Source organism: Arvicola amphibius, chromosome 12 (assembly GCF_903992535.2).
Source record: "Arvicola amphibius chromosome 12, mArvAmp1.2, whole genome shotgun sequence".
Classification (NCBI taxonomy): domain Eukaryota; kingdom Metazoa; phylum Chordata; class Mammalia; order Rodentia; family Cricetidae; genus Arvicola; species Arvicola amphibius.
In genome coordinates this window covers 81032282-81051343 of record NC_052058.2, presented here as the reverse complement: position 1 = coordinate 81051343, position 19062 = coordinate 81032282, and the positions used below count along the sequence as shown (strand labels likewise).

The 19062-nt window shown below is 43.4% G+C and overlaps 1 protein-coding gene across 2 annotated transcripts in view; it reads left to right on the top strand.

The window, feature by feature from the left end:
- Window positions 1-11731: 11731 nt before the first annotated feature.
- Dennd1b (DENN domain containing 1B) overlaps window positions 11732-19062 on the top strand; it is a 225071-nt gene continuing 217740 nt past the window's right edge. For both annotated transcript variants that reach the window (XM_038349159.1, XM_038349158.1), the window contains exons 1-2: window positions 11732-11859; window positions 13855-13919. In XM_038349159.1, the coding sequence (XP_038205087.1) occupies window positions 11843-11859; window positions 13855-13919 (82 nt within the window). In that variant the 5' untranslated portion in view covers window positions 11732-11842. The remainder of the gene's footprint in view (window positions 11860-13854; window positions 13920-19062) is intronic.

Below are 19062 nucleotides of genomic sequence, written 5' to 3'. Positions count from 1 at the left end.
ACTGTGTAGACTAGGCTGGTTTTGTTTTTTTTTTTTTTTTCTCATGGTTTATTTTTTTTTATATTTAAAAATTTCCATCTCCTTCCCTCCTCCTCCCCCCTCCCTCCCCTCCTTCTCCCCCTTCTCTCCCCTCCTTCTCCCCCTTCCCTCCCCTCCCCTCCACCCATACCTCCCCTCCCTCCCTCTCAAGGCCAAGGAGCCATCAGGGTTCCCCACTCTATGCTAAGACCAAGGTCCTCCCAACTTCCCCCAGGTCCAGGAAGGTGATCGACCAAGCTGAGAAGGCTCCCACAGAGCCCGTCCATGAAGAACAATCAGAGCCCAGAGCCATTGTCCTTTGCTTCTCAGTCAGCCCCCGCTGTTGGCCACACTCAGAGAGACGGGTTTGGTCGCATGATCCATCAGTCCCATTCCAACTGGAGTTGGTGATCTCCCATTAGTTCTGTCCCACCGTCTCCATGAGTGAACGCACCCCTCTCGTTCCTGACTTTCTCCCTCATGTTCTCGCTCCTTCTGCTCCTCATCGGGACCTTGGGAGCTCAGTCCAGACTAGGCTGGTTTTGATCTCAGGATTTTATTTCAACCTCGGAATAGTTGGGAATACAAGCTCCTCCCACAATGTATGACACGTAAATCTCTAGTTTTAAGAGACAGTAATTAGTAATTTGATCACTCATTTAGCCTTAGAAAAGAAAGCATATCACCTTTTTCTTCTTGTCAGCAGTCTGTGATACACTGTTAGCCTGTTCGAAGAAAGAAGTAGAGGCTCACCCTCTGGTCCATCCAAACCTATCTGGTATAGTTGCTGGGTAGACCTACTGGAAGATTCCCCAAGCAAGCTGCTATGGCACCAAGGTCACCAGGTAGGTAGGCCTGGTAACTGAATTCACTAGAGTCAAGCTGGAGCCTAGATTTGTGACAGCCAGTTGGAAACCTTGGTCTATTGGAGGGACCACATACCTCAGTCCACAGGGGACAGGCCGACACTAGGATTGCCCAGAAGGCCAGAAATCTGGGTCTGCTGGGCCAATCTGGATACCTGGATATCCGGGGTCTGATCTATTGTTATGTTGAGTTCACAGGGTAAGCTGTGACGCTGTGGACCAAGGCAGCTAGTCTGGAAGCAAGATCTCCAGGTTCTTCCTGGAACTTTAGGCACAGTTTCAAAAGACTGGGACTGTATTGCAGGTTTGCTGGAGCAGGCTTTGATGGGTTTTGCAGAGTCATGGGAACTAGCCTGGAGCCTATCACCATGGAGACCAGCAGGGAAGGAGCCTAGAATTCCCTTAGTGGACCCTATGTCCATTGGAGCTGGGGTGGGAGTCAGTGTGGTGTAAGAACAAGAGTTCATCCTGAGTCTCTGAGGGCTTTTCTAGAGCTTGGGACCAGTTATTGGCCTGGACCGAGGTCCAGGGCTTTAGGAACTGAACTGTCAGCTGGCAATCCTGAGGTCTGTTTGTTCATGGGTGTTGGTGTGTTGTTTTACACCAGGTGTGCCAACCTGGCACTAGAGTAGAGGTGACACCTATTGTTGGGCTGACTTGGCTCTGGGAGGGCCTGGAGACTGGGGGTGGGCCTGCATCTGTATAAATGGCAAAGCCCAGGACAGTGAGAGCGGGCCAAACCCTGGGGTAGGCGCGGAGGTTCAGTGTGTGAAGTGGTTTTGGAGCCTGGTGTTTGGGGATGTGGTGGCAGGCTTATAACTGTGGCTTTTCTTTAACTCAGAGCAACAGGAACCTGGTTGGTGTTAGCATGGGACTTGGATCAACAAGGAAGCCTGGTGCCTGACTCCTCCATGCTGGATGGCGTCAAGTTCATGGGGACAGTCCAGGTGCAGGAGAGAGCAGCAGAGTGGCCACTTACTCGGTCATTCTCCACAGAGAATGCGTTTGTGGCTACACTGTCGTCTGTGGGCTGGGGGTGGAGAGGCACAGGAACTGTGACGGTCGTTTTCTTCCGTCCGTGCCCCACCTATAGTCTCTTATGTAGCGGCTGTGAGGTCATGTATGTGCAGGAGTCAGTTCAGACTGACCCTTCTATGGGGAGGGAAGTCCTGGAAACCCTCATTCTGCCACCCTGCTGACTCTACTACCAAGTCTCTCCTTTCGACAGCTCTCTGGTGGCTGCATTCTGACCACTCTGGGAGGTGAAGGAGATGAATAAGCGGGCCTTCAAAGGTTCATGATGTGGCATAGAGACAATCCCTTGACTTAAGATGGTTTGATGTGTGACTTTTGATTTTACTGTGGTATGAAATATAAACGCTTTCAGTAGAAACCACGTGTCAACATTTGAATATCGACAGCTTCCTGCCTAGCTGTGCGGGGTACAATATTCTCTTCCTACAACCGGCAGGAGCAGCCAGCTGCAGCTTCAGTCAGCCACACAGTCGCAGGCATAAAATCGACCAGTTCCGTGACCTGCCTTGCTAAGCTGGAATGTCACAGATCCAGTGAACTAAGTACCTTTAACATTGAACGGATTTTTTTTTTTTTTTGACTTATGAGGCCAGCTTCAGATATATACTGAGTTCTAGGTCAGCCTAGGCTACAGAGTGAAGTCCCATCTGCACAACAGTAACGACTACCCTACTCCCAAAGCTCGCAGAACATCAAAAAGGGGAAGGAATAGAAACTCCCACTTCCTTCTTTCAGGGTGACTTGTCATCTACCTATACCTTAGTACTTGGTGGCGTTAATATTGTGTTTTGTGTACTTACCCTTGAACTTGATTCTATGATTGCCAAAGGAACTAATGGAGGCCCTCAATTCAAGGAGCTTCTGTCTTGTTAATTAATTAGCACCTGCCAGCATCTGACTGGCCAGCCAAGCACAAAGTGTGTCAGCCAAGGCTGTGCTGTAACCGCCTCTGCATTTTACTCCTTATAGACACTGACTGCAGCAGTCGGCATACGTGCTGTGGGCCTTCTATTCTCATGCTCACAAGATAGCATGTCCAACTTCAGCATAACCTGGGGGCTTTCTGTTAAATCATTTTAGTAATCCTATAGTTATCTTCCTGGCCCCCAAGCCATGCTTCCTTCTACAGTGTCTATAAATTAGTGTTCCTGAGAGCAAGACAAGCAGAGCCAGTTTTCATGTTCCAGATAGCGTTGCTGCTTTGCAACCTGGGCTGGTCTCAAGCTTGGGTCCTCCTGCCTCAGCCTCCCACATGCTGACCAGGCATCAGACAGCCTCTCAGTATCTTTATGGTCCATGCAAGTAACGCACTCTTTACTTCTGAATTTCTGCATGCATTCTTGCTTTGCGATTTAGGCTTTAGGGTACACGTTGCTTTATTTTCCATTCTTCCGTGGTTTTTTTTTTTTTTTTTTTTTTTGGAGGGGGGAGGCAATGAATTACAAACTCAAGGAGAATGGTGACATTTGTAATCACCCAAGCTTGAGAATTTCCAGTCAACGTTCCCAGTATGTCCTTGAGCTAAAAGCATGGCAGTCAAAAATATTTCAGTTATTTACCTGCAGTGTAGGTGGTTATCATGATAGAAATAGCCGGGGTTCACAGGCTGGGAGCGATGCAGGCTGGTTTCCTTGACAAGTTGCCAAAGCCACTGGTGTGTCTAAGGCATGTCGGTCTTCTAGTGTTTAAAGTAGACTTTGGGCTGGTTCATTCATCACCGAACCGTCATATACCCTCATCCCTGCCCCTTAGTAAACAGCCACAAAGCTAGCCATGGCTCTCTTTTGTCTACACCTATGGACATCTATTTCTTAGGTAATTCATCTGGCTGATGCCTCTTCTAGTTAGTATTAGACTACTTATCTTCACTGCAACCGACTGACAAGGCAGACTAGTTATTCTTCTTCCATAGCAGTTTCCTAAATGTCTTTCTGAGTTCCACACTTTGCTCCATGCTTAGCAGCTTCTCCCCAAGAGTCAAGTCAAAAGCAGCTTTGATCACAGCATATAAAACCCGTGTGCCATCTGGAGCCTTCTCACCTCCTACACTGTACCATACAACTGTTACTAGACACTTGGGTGTTTCTTAAATGTACTAGCCTAGCTTGAACCTCTAGAACATGCATATCTGTTCTCTTTGCAAGGAAGCCTCATTCTGTATCACTTCACATAACTGCCAGTTGTTTTATTTTTCAAGTGGCAGTTCAAATGTCCACACCTTAAAGATGTTGCCTCATGTATTATAGGCAAAGGAGCCTGCTGCCCATCCTGCTGATTCATTGGTCTCTTTTGTAGTTAGTACTTGTTACTGTAAGACATTTTATTATATATACATTTACATGGTTACTGTTAGTCTCTGCTTATAGATTATAAATCCTTATAAAGTAGGTCTTTAGAGGACACAATTTGCTCTTTCTCAATAGGCGGTGGCTACCACCATGTCATGAAACATCAAGGTGGCTGTCACCAGAAGCCAGTGTGACCAGCCTGTCACCAGAAGCCAGTGTAACCAGCCTGTCACCAGAAGCCAGTGTAACCAGCCTGTCTGGTGGATATGAACACATCCGAGGGAACGCTTGTGAACCAGTCTTTGGCGAACAGACTATAGGAAGTGCTCAAGAAACAGGATTTTCCTAAGAAGCTTCTGCTGGAAGAAGAGGAACCCAAAGCCCTGGAGGCATTCAGAAAAAGAATTTGTCCCCAAGAAAAGGCACTTGTCTCCAGGAAAAAGATTTACAGTTGTCAGATTACATTGCTGCAGAGACTGACCTGAAGAGAGAGACCAGGAGGTGAGACAAGGACAGGTGTGGAGGGGACCACACCTTGGCCACATTAGTTCTGCATAGCTCTTGCTTTCTATGTGAGCACCACCCTCCTGCCACAAACTTGTGTGTGTGGATTGCTGATCTCTTAGTCCCCGTTTTCAATTCGACCTTGAAAAAAAAAATATCCTTCCTCGCCTCCCCGCTTTCCTCTAGTAATTTGGCTTCTTTAATTTATAGAGGACAGGTGACTGAATACGACTTCTTGAGGCACAGGCAATGACCCACAAGTTCCATAATATCGGCATTAGTCTCTTGGACTTTCAGCTTCTCGAACCATTCTCGACACCAATTTCTATTATAAATTACCAGTGTGTGGTATTCAGTCAAGGCAAAAGAAAGGGATGGGAGTCAGGACTTAGGAAGTCACCTGGGAGAGGTGACAGAATTCAGGAAAACCAAAATGTAGCTCACAACAAAAGGAGAAATAACTTTGGAGTCTTTGCTGACTTGTAGGAGGGAAAAGACAACAACACAGCATAGCCCAAGCCAGGCGAGGAAATATAGAACAAAAGTAGAAAGCAAAATATGCGAAGAGTAACAGCTAAGGTTTGGCTTAGGGGCTAGTGACTGTGCCCATCAGTCAGCTCAGATCATTACCCTGACACTGCACATAACCAGTTATGCAGGCAGCTGTTCCTTCTGTGTAGACTCCACTCTCCCCAAACAAGCAAAAACATCCATTAACATAATTCCCCCGATATGAGCAAAATTTATGTGCTCAATAGTTTCAGATCAAGAATATATATCAACATGAATATTAAAAAGACAATTATAAAGTTTATTTTCAATTTTTAAGAGTGTTCATAAGTCTTCTTTATTTTTTCCCTTTCATCCTTAAGAACCAGGAAATCTTCAAGTTTCTAAGTAAAGTTTTCCCCTAACAATCAGATTTTCTATGGATTAATAAAGAAAGTTTCTTTGGAATTAAGCATCCATTTCTGTAATATGAGGATGGAGTAGTAACAACAGCAGATTAATATATTTTTTAGTTTCTTATATAACTGCTTTTAAAATCCTACAACTTGGACTGAGAACTGCAAACAGAAAGAAAAGGTTTGACTGCATAAGCAGTGAGTGTCTTTTTGAAGGAAATGGCTCTTCAAAAATGGTTCTGTGGTGTAATGTGGACTAACGTCTTCTTCTGGGTGCCTCTGGTTGATGGGAGCGTACACTCCTCCATGCAGGTGTTCTTCGAAATAAAAAAGTCGCTGGAGAGTGAGCTTCCTGCTTCATCTTGATGCTACCTGCTCTACCCACAACCTGCCTCACCTCACAGGACTGTGGAGGGACTCGGCTAATAAAATGATCACTAAGCACTTGGCAAGCCTAAAGGCAAATGTGGTAAAGCTTGTCCTTCTGGTGTGTGCATGAAGTCTTTGTGCATGAAATGGCCCTGGTGACTCAACTATTACGACAAAACGTGTGCCTTTTTGTTTCCACAGATTGGAAGTGGTTTTACCAGTTGGCTTGCTCGAGTGAGTAACTCTGCAGAAGACCACTAGATTTAAAGCTTCCCTTCCAATCCTAATGTTAGGGTTCAACACAGAAGTCCATGTGTACGTTACTTAAGAGTTAATACCTACCTGCTTATTCAAAGAAGAAGTACAGCATATTTGTATTAGAAATCACAGATAATGAAAGGATCGTGTAGCAATCAATGGCTTTATATCACCACAGAATTGAGGACACAGTGTAATTACTGTGCCCAGCACACGCTGTGTTGACTGTTCCTGATACATAACTCTACCCATGAGGGAAGTAAGGGGCAGACCCGGGAAGCATCCATGCAGCAGGCAGAAAGTGCTGTTTGTCCTCACTGATGCAAGAACACTATTGTCACCAGTGATGGTCAGGCTGAATCATGGATCCTAAAGCCTCCTTTCCATTCTAGGCAAGCTTAGCTGTCCCTGTTGGCCATCCCAAGAAGATGGCAAGAAACTACTCCATGGGAACAGAGAATGAAGGAAAGTGTGCGAGAGAGTGCCTTTTCACACAGAAAAGAAATGCTTCCACGTGGAATTAAGATCTTGTAACTGCCTTCCTGTCTTCTCACAGAAGACTACAAGCTGTTTTCCTCCCTTACCAGATATTATCTAAGTTGTGGGTCTGTGACTCCAGACAACAGTAGGGAGATAAGGTGATGCCCATACTTTGGCGTACAGGAGTACCCATGGCTTTATTTGCTTTTATCATGTCTAATTTGTAGTAGAAGGAGATGAGGGAGGTGACTATCAAATATGATGGGATTGTGAATCTCTTTACTCATCAAGGGGCCTTGTGCTGTAGAATGGCATTTTTGCCCTGCTGTTTATTTGACTGAGGTCTGTTGGCTGACACGCTGCAGCTCCCCACGCCCTGAGCCTCCCGTGTGTTGATGTGCATGTCATGCTTGCCTAGTGATTAAATTTTAGGAAAGTAGAACTTGGCCAGCAGGAACTTTTCTTTTACATTAGGATTATGATTGTTTCTAGAGGTCGCTGATTTTGCTGGATCACCAGTATCATATTAGATAGCCTATTCTGAATCCTTCCAGTAAATTCTAATGACATTCCTCTTTGACTGCGATTACTCATTCCATTGAAACATTCAATGGGTGTGAGCAGGGCTGTCATACAATGATGATGTTTTATTTATGTGGAGTATCTCGTGGGTGGGGTCAGGAGCTTGCTGCCCATGCAGTGCACAGGGTTACCCAAACATTCATTGTACTGCTTCTTGAAAGCCAAGCAAGACTTCTCAGAGTCCCAGGAGAAATCAAGCCCTCTGATTACCGTCTACTGGTCCTACTCTCTTTCCTTCGGCTCCTAATTCAGAGCAAGTTTCCCAATGTCTGGCAGGCTGAGGAATGAAGATAAACGTGAACTACCAGAAGCTGGTCAGAGGTAAGAGCATTTATTTTACAACTGGGCCCAAATTGCTTTGAGAAGGGGAAAGAAGATATTTTGTTAAGTGGTTTTTGAGATTTTTTTTGTTTTTGTTTTTGTTTTTTGAGACAGAGTTTCTCTATGTATCCTGGCTGTCCTGGAACTCGCTTTGTAGATCAGGCTGCCCTTGAACTTACAGAGATCCACCTGCCTCTGGTTCCCAAGTGCTGGGATTAAAGGTATCCACTGCCCAGCAAGAATATTTTTATTAAATGTTTAACAGCTAAATAAATATAATTTATCATTTGAATTTTTTTTGCTTATGTTCAGGTTTGGTAATAAAGACATTAAAATTTGTCTGTTTTGTTTTTGTCTACAAATTGGAAGGTACTTTTGAATCAATGCAGAAAATAATGGTTTTGGCAAAGATACTGCTTCTTCATTTTCCCCTCTGGCTTCTATTTTAATAGTACACATGTACTATTAAAGGAGACTTTACCTTTAGATTTAAATGTATGATACTACTGTAGAGTAGGAAGGAAACACTAGGAGAATGTTTTCCTTGTCAACACTGTCTCAGTTTTGATAGTAAAACTCAAGTTAGGAAATTAAAAAAAAATTGAAACAGGATCTCACTATGTAGTCTGTCTGGCCCCAAACTCATAGAGATCCACCTGTCTTTTCCTCTCTAGTGTTAGAGGATTAAAGATTAGATTAAAGGGCTAGGTCTTCATGTCCAGACAAAAATTAATATTTTTAAGGAAATTTTAAAAAGAAAATTGACCTGTTGAGTATTTTATTGAAGGAAGTTTTCTTCACCATAAATGAATATCTGAATGCTATTAATTAAATTTAACTAAGAATAATAATAGGAAGCCATGAAGAGTTAGATTCTAGGGAACAACTGATTGGAAATGTGCCAAACACAGTTGATGAGCAGGGTACCTCTAAAAACTGGATTTTAGTTAGTTCTTTGAAACCTTAAACTCTGATATACACAGAGGAGGCCCACAGCCACTGAGTGTGTCTAGTTAATGAATAGAGTCCATTAATTCCCAGTTGTAAGTTACAGTACAAGGCCAGAAAGGATAACAGAAAGAATGCCATTTCTTCTAAAGAAGCTGAAGAAGGGGCATAGAAAAGGAGGCATGAGAGGAAAGCACATTAAATGGTAGAGACAAATACAGTTTATCAGGAGATGTAATAGATACTTATCCTAAGAGCCAAGATGATCGGACAACTTTATACCTGAAGCTTTCGAAATGGAATTATTCTCTGAAGACCTTTGAGAGTCCATAACAGTGTCCCTCTCTCTTCTTTCTAGAGGGAAGGGACTGGCAGGGAGTACCCCAGCATACTATAAGTTTCTCTTCCAAGGCTCACTTGTACATGGATAAAACATCTTAAGTGCTTACTTCTGTGGTTATGGGTACTTTGGGAATGAGAGCACTGGATCACTAGGTGACCCAGACTTGGGTTCTTTCATGTCAAGAGTAGGTAGTAACTACCAAGCAGAGAGCATTGGGTGTAGCCTGAGCAGAGTGGACACAAGCAGTTATTGAAGAAGAGTTGTTCAAGCATAGTGGTCTAGAAAGCTGCTGTGTTTTAAAAGGATGAAAATGCCCGAAAACCACTACTTGGAGCAAACAAACAAACACTGAGGGCAAAATAGACATAAAATACGAGAACTGGTTCACTCTTCTAGGTAGACTTGGTTCTTATAAACTGGAATATCTGTTATAACATGGTCACAAGGTATATAAAGCAAACACAACAGAACTGTAAGTTGAAGGAGACAGTCCTATGGACGTATTAGGGCATCTAATTAATAGGTAATTCATTTTCCCATTATTGAATTGTGTGATGCAGACACACACTCAGTAGATATCAACACGCTCATCATCAAGATCACATCCATGAGCTGAAGAACATAGTTCTCTTTTTTTCTCCCCTTCCCGTGCTGGGGATCAAACCAGGATCTTGTAGGTAGCAAGCCGGTGCTCTACCACTGATCTACAGCCCGGTCCTAATATGTGCTCCTTGACAATACTATTATATATTTCGTTCTTGGATTATTATAATCTAAAAAATGTTATCGTCAAGTAGGAAATAGTATTGCTTAAATATGATCATGTAGCAGCCAATTTGAAAGTTTGTGTTCTCTAAGCTTCTCTATTAATAACACTGTGTTATATGAAGCAAGCATTATCAAAATTATATCACTGGTTTTAATAAACATACCACGATAGGCTTATCCTAACTTCTTGCTTCAGAATTTTTTGACAAACTATGCACATCAATTGTATCCACTTGTGTTTATTTGCTAAATCCAATAATATCAAACTCTTTGTTGTCATTGACCGCAAATGTGATTGGAAAAAGATTGGCATGGGTTATAGATGTGAGGCATTTTGTTTTCATACACTTTGTGTAGTTTGCATAAGCAATGCTCTTATGTTATACGGTGGTATGACTGTCACTTTACACAATCCCAACAGTGGATGGTGAAAACCCTTGCTACTGTTTTCTCACCGCAGACTAAAAACTCATGAGACAGGTCCCCTAGGCAGGGTTCTTTTCTTTGGAGAAGAATTAATTATAACAAAAGGAGAGACACACAATTCAGTAACACTTGGGGCAGAAGTGGGTTTTAGTTTATAGGATTTATTTCAAGTCTTTGGAGTATGCTAACTTGTTAGGCAGGAAAGAACTTTATATGGGAAAATCAAAATTACATGGTGTAGTTGGCCTAATTGTGAAACTGAAACTCACAGAGTGACTCCTCCAAATGTCCCACAAGTGGCATTTAAAGTACTTTTAAACTTGAACAACACACGGCTCGCGCTATGCAAGGAACAATCCCCATTTTACAAATGTAGGAAGCGAGAAACTGAAGTCAAACATCCCACACCAAGTCAAGTTATGACAGCACCCTTTGCACAAATACAGTGCCTTTTTGTTTTGTGTGTCAGAAACATTGGGATCTCAATCTTATTCTTAAGTTTGTGGCTATGGAATGTGTCTTGCTATGCTGATGGCAACATCACTTTTGACAGGAAAGTTTAAGATCAAACCTATTTATTTTCCAAGGATCTTTGTCTGACTTTTATGTCTCATGACTCATACCACATTCGATTTCCTCATTCTTGTGCCTTATATGTGGACCCAGTTCGAAGCAACCCCCATTGGATGACAGTCACTCCAGCCTTGTCAAGGGGAATGCTAGCTGGGAGAACGCCTTTCTCAGACTCCAGCGAGTCTCTAGCCGTGGATAATGTTTTTAATGTCCACCGTACATCTTTCTAAATGTCTTCTTAGCAGATCCCAAATTTGAGACAGCAGAAGAAGTAATAAGAAGCTACAGTAAAGACTCAGCTAAGACGGGCTTGATTTGATTCCAGCTTTGCTACTGCCCACTGCTTATCTTAGACCCAGTCTCTTGCTCTGTGATGTGATTTAGGTACCTGTACCAGGTGTGGGGCCTGCCGAGCCAATGTTTATCATTGCTTACAGAATACATGCTTTGGAGTTCTGGGGTTCATTCACCTCCTCCTTCCTTCGTGGTGCCTTCTCAACTCCGTAGAACGACACTCGAGGGGGGTTGCCACTGTGTGTTAAAAGTTAAGTCTTTGGCTGAGCGTCGGTGACTGCGGCCGGAATGTGTTTCCCATCTGTGCAGGCAGGCAACTGGAGCCTATCCTTGAGCTATTTGGCAGAGCTGTTTAGCAGGTGCCTAAAGTCTGAACATTCCTGAATCAGGAGGGGGCGGCTCTGGCTTTCCGAGAGCACTAGCCGGGCCACAGCTGGAGTGAGGCAGGAGCGGTAGCACCCACTTGAGCTCTGAACTCGGAATGAATGGAAGTCGTGATGTGGGAACCCGGGGACAGAAGTGTTTTTCCAGGACGGCGGCAGCGGGAACCGGTGCCCAGGACAGCAGGAGGGCAGGTCCCGCCCGCGGGCCGCGCGGCCAGGTGCAGCCGCAGGGCGCGTCCTCGTGCGCCCCTTCCCCCTCCCGACGACTTCCTGGTTCGCCGAAGGTGGCCGAGCCGCCGCCGCCGGCCGGGTCGCGGGAACCGGGAGGCGGGGGCGGGGGCGGGGGCGGCGTCGCCGCGGTGCTGTCCCCGCGAGGCCGCGGAGGGCGCCGTGGGCCGGCCGCCGCTCTGAGCAGCGCGTCCCAGGCGGCGTGCGGGCGTGCGGGCGCGGGGCGACGGCGGCCCCGCAGCGACATGTGACCATGGACCGCAGGACCAGGTGAGCGGCGGCGGGGTCCGGCGTCCGCCGCCCCGGGTGCGGCCTGCCCGGTACGGCTTGGCTGCGCGGCGGGCGGCGCTAGGCCGCAAAGCCTGCCGGGTCCGCGACCCTGCTTCCCCGGGCCCGGTCGGCGGGCGGGCGGGCCGCTCGGCGAGCGGTTGTTATGAAACCGCTCGCCCGGCGACCCAGGTTGCCGTTGCTCCCTTCAGGGTGATTTTCCAGGGTGGCCTGGGATGCTTTCTGATGCTTTCCCTTCACATAAAATGAAAGCGGCGTTTGTTTATACAGCCGCTCCGTGTGCGCTGCTTGCGGAGTGGTAGATGCACCAAGGTGGCTCTTTATCATTGGCCATTTTACTTCTGGGGAGTAGGTGAAAAGCAATTTGAATAACGGTGGTGGCTCTGCTTTGAGCTGTCTCGGAGACGGGTGATTGCTGGTCTCCTTCTGAAACTTTACTTTGGGAAGAAATCCCGTCTTTTACCGCCCCCTCCCATTCCGTTCTACCTCACTCTGTATTTGTTGTGCCACCGTGAAAGGCCCCTTAGGTCGCAGAGCAGTATAACAGAGTCACTATTTAATTTTTCTACCTAAGACCAATTTTAAACGTCTAATGGAAATAGAAGCCTTATGCATTTTAGAATATTTCCTTTGGTGTTTGACACCATGAAGTGCAGGGTGAGTTTAAAAAAAAAAACATATTTTTTGGACAATTAATTGTATTACGAAGGGATTTTTTAAAAAAGTTCACCGGAGCCCATTTTATGCCCATGAAACAAGTTAATAGTGGGGATGATGAGGAAGTGTATATTTGTAAATATGGCTTGTCTTTTTCTCTGGTTGATATTTAAAATCAATGTTTATTTAGACGTGAGAAGTAATTAATAATTATTGTTACATTAATAACATCTTGAAGAAAGTAGATATTAATAAAGGCACCAGACATAGCAGGAGTAATTGAAATGTATGTCATCACTTTTTTGCAATGTGATGACTTTTACTTTAACAGCTCCCCCTTCCCTCCCCCTCCCATCATGGTCAAACCCAAGGCTTCAGGCACTCTAGGGCAAATACTGTTGAGCCAAGTTCCCAGACTTGATCTTGCACCTTCTCATGGAAAGAGACGTTACAGCAGCACATTTTTGTTTGCTTTAAATATCTCAGTAGATTTCAGTCCACTTTTTGAAATTTAATAAATAGGTTAAATGCTAGTAACTTCTAAAGGTGGGGGAATTTAATGAGGAGGCAAATGTCCAAATTCCGTCAAGATAATTGATATAAAGAAAATAATTTGTTAGGTTTGGTTAGCTTGGAGTGTGTGAACAGCTTCTTTATACATGCCCAGGAACAATAAAGAACACCCCAGGAAAAGCAGGTGCAACATATCCCATCTATGGGGCACTTTTCTGTGATCGTCTTTAGAACATGCAGGTGGAATTAGGATCTCATCTTTCTCACTATGGCAGGTTCTTTGGAGGAAAGCCGAGAGTTGGTGTTAGAATCATGGCAGTGTGAGAAGATGCTTAGTAGGAGTGCCCTGGCTTTCCGGTTTTGAGTCAACAGGATGAAATCTACTACTCTCTAACGAACATTCACATATTAATTGATGTCTCATCGTTACAGTTACTCTGTGACGTAGACAGGGTACGTTACACGAGAAGAAGCAATCTCAGAGGTCAATGAAATACTTTGCTCCCAGCTCCAGAGCTCCAAAGTCTGAACTTTAACTCTTAATAAGCTGATAAAACATTTTCATTTATATTTCTGTTACACAGTCAGGGAGCCTCATAGAAGCCATTGCAGCAGGCACAGGGTTAGATTTAGAACTCAGTAAAATACAGGGATGGTTATCTTCTTTATCGTGAACAGACTCTGGGTTCAATTCTTAGTACCACAAAAGCCCACAGGTACAGAGACATGCTTCTATAGAAGCTGTATAGTTAATGCTAATATGCTGTGAAAAGCAAATAAAATATAACAAGATTCTTTCTCTTTTAGGGAAAATCCAGAAAGAACTTTTGACTTGGTGTTGAAAGTGAAGTACCATGCCTCTGAAGATGAAGGTGTGTGTTCTTTTACCTCCTCCCATAATTGAGTATGTCAAAACAAGTGTTAATGCTGTCTTCTTGCGCTGCATGATTGTATCGGGAACTTGATAGTGCCAGATGTCTGTTCCAGGATCTCAAATTGCTGGTAATAAAATAGATGTGAGATCTTTGCTTTGGGCTTGTAGAAATCAGGGCTGTTATCTGGGCAGCTTGGGTTTCAACTTACAGCTCAGTTTTGCTCCCTGTTGACAAACTGCCCTTGTTCATGGTAAGAAGGCCTGCCTTTTCATTTGCTTTCATCTGTGTTTGAAAGTCAGCTCTATTAAAGAAAATACTGTAAATTTTCCTGCAAGTACTAACAGTACCTTTACCAGTTCCTTCTGATGTTCCTGGAATGTACTATGCATGCTGAATAGCTCCTTCTGTTGGATTTATTCCTTTTGCACAGAACTTGGGAAGGTAAACATGTGTAACATAACTTGGAAGGTTTTTGTTGTGGGTTCTATACAATTTTCCTGAAAACAAATATTTACTTTTTAGAGTATTGTGACTTTTGTCCATTTTTAAAAAATCTCCTTTCCTATAGCATGTGTGTCTTTGGAAGCAGAGTCAGTCAAAGGCAAAGGAACATCTCTTTTTGCTTATTTTGCATGTGCTATATGTTTTTAGTGCGTGGCTCAGTAGCGGTATACTAAGGCCCTAGATGGCAAGGCCATTAAGTGTGGGGCTTTGTGGGGACCAGTTAGCCATCCTGAAGCCTGGGTGGGAAGTCGCTGACACTCTTAGTCCTAAGATTAGTCAGCAATTACATACTCTTAAGTAATTTGGTGCTGCACACCTTAAAATAGAGGAGCCCAGCCCAGCTGTGGTGAAATGGGCATGGCTAATTTTAGGTAGGAAATCACACACATTCTTGGCCCCAGAACTTGTGTGAGCTTTGTTTCTGGTCTCCTGGAACTGCAGCTCTGTTCAAGTGTGCCAGTTAGCAAGAAGAAATCCCAAGGTTCCAAGTAACGTCTTCCAACTGGAGAAGTTGTCCGTGATTATCCTCCATGTGGTAGAGCTCGCTCATTTGGGAACCGCCAGTCGCAGCCATATCCTCTGTGCAGCTTGGGCTTGTGTCTCTTGTGCAGACACACACATATTAATTTTCCATACTTTGCTTAAATTGGTAGCGCATTTTTGGTATGAGTTAACCTTAGAAGAACCACCGCAGTGTTAACCTAAGGTATATGAAGCAGTACTCATCTGATGTGTTATACAGCAGGATAAATTCTTCTGGGAAACATGGGAGCTTTTTCATTTTAAATGTGTGTTCTTCAGGTCACAAAGCAATCTTATAAAAGTATAAAAGTGCTTCATGTAACAACTGGTCTGCGCATGTGTTAATCTGTGGTTCACGTAAGGCCTTGGTGGTGTCATGCTTGCTTCCTCCGTCTGCCCTCTGTGTTTTCTGACTGGTTGTTCCAGTGCACAGCTGTTACTGACTTCTTTTCTTGCCATCTCACCTTGCTGCTGCTGTGAAATCACTGCTTTCCAGAGATGTCTGCGTTTGTATTTTACAGTTTATACAGTCTGGCAAAGTTGGGAATATCCTAAGTGGACAAGACAAGCAATTTTGGCTTTTCTTCAAGCCAGTCAGTCCATTCTTTGTATATGTGATGTGTGTGCATTAGTGTGTGACTTATATGTAGAAGTCAGATAAGGATTTCAAGTGCTGGCCTTTACTGTCACTTTGTTTGAGACGGGGTTTCTTTGTTGTTCACAGGTACTCTGTTTACCAGGCTAGCTGGCACTCGTGTTCTGGGGGACTTGCCTGTTTCTACCTCCTATCTCCCTTTGGCTCTGGGATTATATATGTGTACCACCTCACTGAACTTGGGTTCTGAACTTAGGTCTTAGCATTTGTGAAGCAAGCACCTTACCCACTGAACCATCTGCCTGTCTCAGAGAATTGTCAAGACTACCTCAGATCAAGGTTCCTTTTTGTGCCCTGCCCCTTATCCCCAGTTTGGCCAATGTTGGGATTGAATTAGTACCACATGTTAATTTACAAAAGTCTGAACCACTGAGCTGGAGCCTCAGTTTTAGCGTGTCCACCCTAGTTTACTACCTAACAGCAAATTCTACAGGTTTAAAATTGGCCCCCCACCTCCTTATTTTTCTGAGACTGTTTCTCACTACTGCAACTCAGGCCAGCCTCACTCTTGTGGTCTTTGCACTCAGCGTTTTAGCGCTGGGATTGGGGTGTGCCACTACACCTGGCTTGAAGGCTTTTTAAAGCTAAAGTCAACCACATCCAAACATTGCCGTTTCTTGCTTCAGCGATGCTTTGCATCATTTAAACATGATGAATATTTTAGGTTCCATGAAGTTATAACCTTTTGTGCCCTAATAAGTTATGGCACATATAACTAAGTGGGATCTAAAAGTAAAATTTTATGCCAAGTTTCTTGGTGTTTCTATCTTATTAATTTCCTCGTTTATTGCTAAATAGTAAAAGAAAATATGTGGAAGTTCTTTGAAAAGTATTGGAGCATTTCCTTGTAGTTGTCAATAGCTGGTTTGTTTTAAGAAGACTGGGCTGGATTTTGGCTTGTCTATGGGGCATGTTCTACTACTGTGATAGACTCTGGGCTGGATTTCGGCTTGTCTGGGAGTATCCTTATAAGAGAGCGAACCTTATAAATTAGGATGCTTTTACAAGTGTAAAACTGGCCCTAAGACTAAAAGGATATTTTTTTAAGTCTGTTTAAGAGAAAATCCATGGGGTGAGTTATCAACTCTTAATTATGAAATTACAGATCTTGTCATTCAAGGCCTAGATATCTTGTGGTTTCAAGATGTCTATCCCTAGACCTCAGAAGCCTGCTTTCTTAAATATGACTGCAGGTGGAAGAGGAGAAAACTTTGGCTTTTCATGACTCTTTCCTTAGAGGCAGAACTTTTCTCAAAAAATGTCTTCTTGAACCTCAGTGGCCAGAACTGTCGTGGCTGTGACCATTGCTTAGAAGGACATTGTTGACCCTGTAGAGATGGAGGGCTATGGAGTGGGTATTGTGATTGGCCTAATAATTAATTGTAAAGGAATAGATATTAGGAGATTAGTTGAAGTATATTCTTTGTAAAGGGTTGTTTAGAGTGTCACTTTATTTTTTTTGATCGCTTATTTTATCATACAGAAAATATGCCTTTAATTTTCATGTTAAAATATTTAACATGATTTTCACTCATTTTTTATGGAGAACTTAAATCTTTCATAAGTGTCATATGTATAATCATATATAAAATTAGAACTTTATTTTTTTCGTGTCAGTGTACGTGTGTGTATTTGGTGCCAGTAGAGGCTAGAGGAGGGTGATAACTCCCGGGAGCTGGAGTTCCAGGTGACTGCGAGCCACTTACCCTGGGAGCTAGGAGCTGAGCTTGAGCCCTGTGAAAGAGCAGCAAGAGCCTTTAGTCACTGAACCATCTCCCCAGTCCCCAGAGACAAGTTATTGACTGTTTTAGTTCATTCGGAAATGAATTAATTGGGGAACTAGAACGTGACAGGGCAGATATTCATCTAGTCGTTTGCTGTCTGGACTTGTTTCAAGGCATTTCTTTACTGTTTCTGAACATAACACCATTTTTAAAATTTATCTAATTTATTTATTTTTGTGTGCATTGGTGTGATGGTGCCAGATCCCCTGGAACTGGAGTTCTAGATAATTGTGAGCTGCCATGTGGCTGCTGAGAATTGAACCCGGGTCCTCTGGAAGAGCAGCCAGTGCTTTTAACCGCTGAGCTGTCTCTCCAGTCCCCCATATCACATTTAGAATACCGAAAAATAAGTTTTGTTTGGAGTCCCCTACAGATTTGAAGCGTGCTGTGAGAGGGACTGGTGATGTTTCTCTAGTCTGTCCCCTGTTTGTTAATAGAATTGTTTCTGGCCATGTCTTCATGTTGGCTGTGGCCTCTTTTTTTAAAGGAGATTTTCTTGGCAAGACAGTCTTCCAGTAGCTTGTAGACCAGCTTTCCAGAGCACAGTGCCACAGTTTAGAACTTAATGTTGTTCTTGGTGGATCGCCAGACTCATTGCCATTGCCACCCTCCTGCTCGCCCACACTCCACAGAGGCCGGAAAGTACAGACGGCAGAGCTGGCCCAGCCTCAGTTCTAATAACAAAACTCACATTACTCTGCTTGCACCACTTTCTCCAATGAGATTGGACACTTCAAGGAAATGAAAACTAACCGTTCCTTAGTAAAGATGCCTTCACCACAGGCTTCTGTTCTGGGCGGTGGCTTTGGGACTCTGCTCTTTTTACTTTTTCCCTGTTGTTAACTGGTGGTAAGATGTAACAGCAGCAGCAGCTCATATTTGTGTAGTGTTTACTTGGAGGCAGGCACAAGCCCGGGGGCTTTAACAAATGTACTAGGTCCTTAAGTCTCACAAAAATCTTATGGGACAGGAAGTACTACTCTCATGAAGAAACCAAAAGCACAGAGAAATTAGCAAGTTTGTCTACAGTGGTATCCCTATGTTCTGAGGTTAATCACTTCTGTTTTGTCTCCCATTGCATAATGCGACTTGTAAACTCATTGTGGCCTGTTTTATAACAGGAGGGCATAGAGTATTAATGATATGTGCAGCAGGTCATTTAAACAAAAATACAGTGTGTTTTCTGAAATTAAAAAACCATTATAATTTCTCTTAAATGATACTAAGCTTTTCCTTGTATAATTCCTTTTATATAGACTGGCGCCTTTCTCTTCACTTATGAGGCTTATGTTTCCATATTTAATGACTCTTGGATCTACACTTCTAGTTATTACAGTTCAAGCTTATCTTTATCAAACCTTGTTTACTCTATTCCCATATCATTATCTGATTATTTCTCTTAGGATCAAGTCCCTTTGTTATAGTTTTTTTTTTTTTTGATGAGATCATCCAAGTTACTATAGAATTACTATTCTTTTAATCATCTATGTCTTAAATCTCCAACTCATGGTAACAGTTGAAAGCATGAATTTTTTTAAATCAGAATCTTAAATCAAATAATTTAGTCTTCCCCATGCCCTGTATAAGGAGATATTTATTAACCTGCATTTGATTATTTTTCTTTATAATGTGTTGATGTAGTTTGCTAAGAACAGCATTTTGTCACTTAGAGTGT